Below are 1768 nucleotides of genomic sequence, written 5' to 3'. Positions count from 1 at the left end.
GGGGGGGAGACCCTCCAGGGGGCCCCCCCCGCCTGTCCCCAGTGGCGCTGAGACGTCCCACACGCACAGCGTGACCTCAGTCGCCCCCAGCCCCTCCGGATGACGCGCACACACACAGGCACCGCTTCCCCCGTCCTCTAATTCAGTAACCACACACAAACTCCTTTGGAGGCAACAGACTCCACAACGGTCACATCTGCAGACCCTCCTGGGCTGCCGAGGCTTTCCAGGCAGACCCTAGGGAGGGCAGAGCAGCTGCCTCGGGAAGGAGCCTCTGTCCCGGCGAGCCGGCAAGCACAGCTCTGGGCCCTCCGGCTGCGTCCCAGGCACTCGCCACAAACTGAAGAGCAGCCCTGAAGGTAGCCACGCTGTGCGCTGCTTTTATTTCATATTGCACATAATGAGGGGAAACGGAAACACGCAGGGGGAGTTTGTCTCCCATGTCTGCACGATGTATTTTGGGACCAGACCAGTACAGGCCAGGCAGACAAAACTGCACGATACCATAACAGCACCCTGAATTTAATTTTCCTATCAGTCCTTTTCTTTTTTTTAGCTCTCAGTCGAATTTTGTATTCCCCATTAAAGACAAAAGCTAAAAAGCAAAGCTCTAACCTGGGATATATCTGCCTTTGAATATAACACAAACTTAGAAGTTACCTTCTTGCACGCTGTGACAGAGCTTCCCAAACTGCTTGCCGAACTGTCTGTGCTGCTGCCTCGGTGCTCTGGGACTTCCTGCACCAGTGGAGATTCAAAGTTGCTGAAGAACAAAAAAGAAACAAACCCCAAAAACCTTTCCAGTGACTCAGCTACGTAGTTAACTCAAATGATACCAAAATACAGTTCAGTAGAGAGATGTGACTTGACTTAGATTGCAAGCTGTCTGTACTCTCCTGGGTGACATTAATAGTCTATTTTTTACCTTATTTTTCCCTTTTTGGAAAAACGTGCTTTGGATGTAAGTGACCAATGTCTTTGGCAGACTAGAGGATAGTGTATCGCTGCGTACAACAGTACCTGCCTTTCTTGAACTCTTTTCCCAAATCTGCAGCCAAACACCGGTGTGCCTGCCTTTCTTTCAGAGATCTGTGTGTGTATATCTAAGGATCAGTTAGGAATATATCCACTGCCATTAACAAGTAACTTGTCAATAAGAATTTTGCTGATGGGTGTGGTGCCGTTCAATAATTATTTTAAAAGAAGTATCTCTACATGCTGGAATTAGAAGAGTGGACGAAAAATATAAAACTAACTTTGCACTTTACGCAGCTTCCCCCCGTCAGCGATTAACGAGTGGCGTGGGAGGGCTGAGAACAGATGACAAGCGAGACCCGTTTGTGAACTGGCTCTGAACGTGTGGTACCGACCGATGCTCTTTGAGGTGCCAGCATCATTCATATCTGGGAGGCAGGCTTTTGGCTGTTTACAAAATTCCGCTCCGTCGCACAGATTATACAGATAAACAGTGACATTTCTGGGCAGTAGTTTCTCCCGCAGTCAACAAAGCAAAATAGTGTTTCGGAGGCCTTATCCCGAGTTCTTTAACAGAATAAGGAACATTAAACACATGAAGTCATTCTAGTTTTGTATCTTCATTTAAAAAACCCACCTCGTGTTCAGAGGGCCAGTTATGGGATCAGTTAAGCACCCTCCTTGCTACCCCTGCGTGCCGAAGCAGCCCCTGGCCTGGGTACATCTCCAAACTCATACTCCCCGGGCTCTGCCTCTTCTCACAAGAGGCATCACTTCTGTGACCCAACAGTAA

The 1768-nt window shown here is 48.7% G+C and overlaps 1 protein-coding gene across 1 annotated transcript in view; it reads right to left on the bottom strand.

The window, feature by feature from the left end:
• Positions 1-763, bottom strand: part of SPHKAP (SPHK1 interactor, AKAP domain containing) — a gene marked incomplete at its 5' end in the record, with an annotated part of 33536 nt that extends 32773 nt beyond the window's left edge. Inside the window, one exon of the mRNA XM_009866437.1 lies at positions 661-763. Within this exon, the coding sequence (XP_009864739.1) occupies positions 661-763 (103 nt within the window). The remainder of the gene's footprint in view (positions 1-660) is intronic.
• Between the last annotated feature and the right edge of the window lie 1005 nt (positions 764-1768).

Source organism: Apaloderma vittatum, unplaced genomic scaffold, assembly GCF_000703405.1.
Source record: "Apaloderma vittatum isolate BGI_N311 unplaced genomic scaffold, ASM70340v1 scaffold14590, whole genome shotgun sequence".
Taxonomy (NCBI): Eukaryota; Metazoa; Chordata; class Aves; order Trogoniformes; family Trogonidae; genus Apaloderma; species Apaloderma vittatum.
The sequence above is the reverse complement of the archived record's forward strand: the minus strand, read 5'-3'. Positions and strand labels throughout refer to the sequence as shown.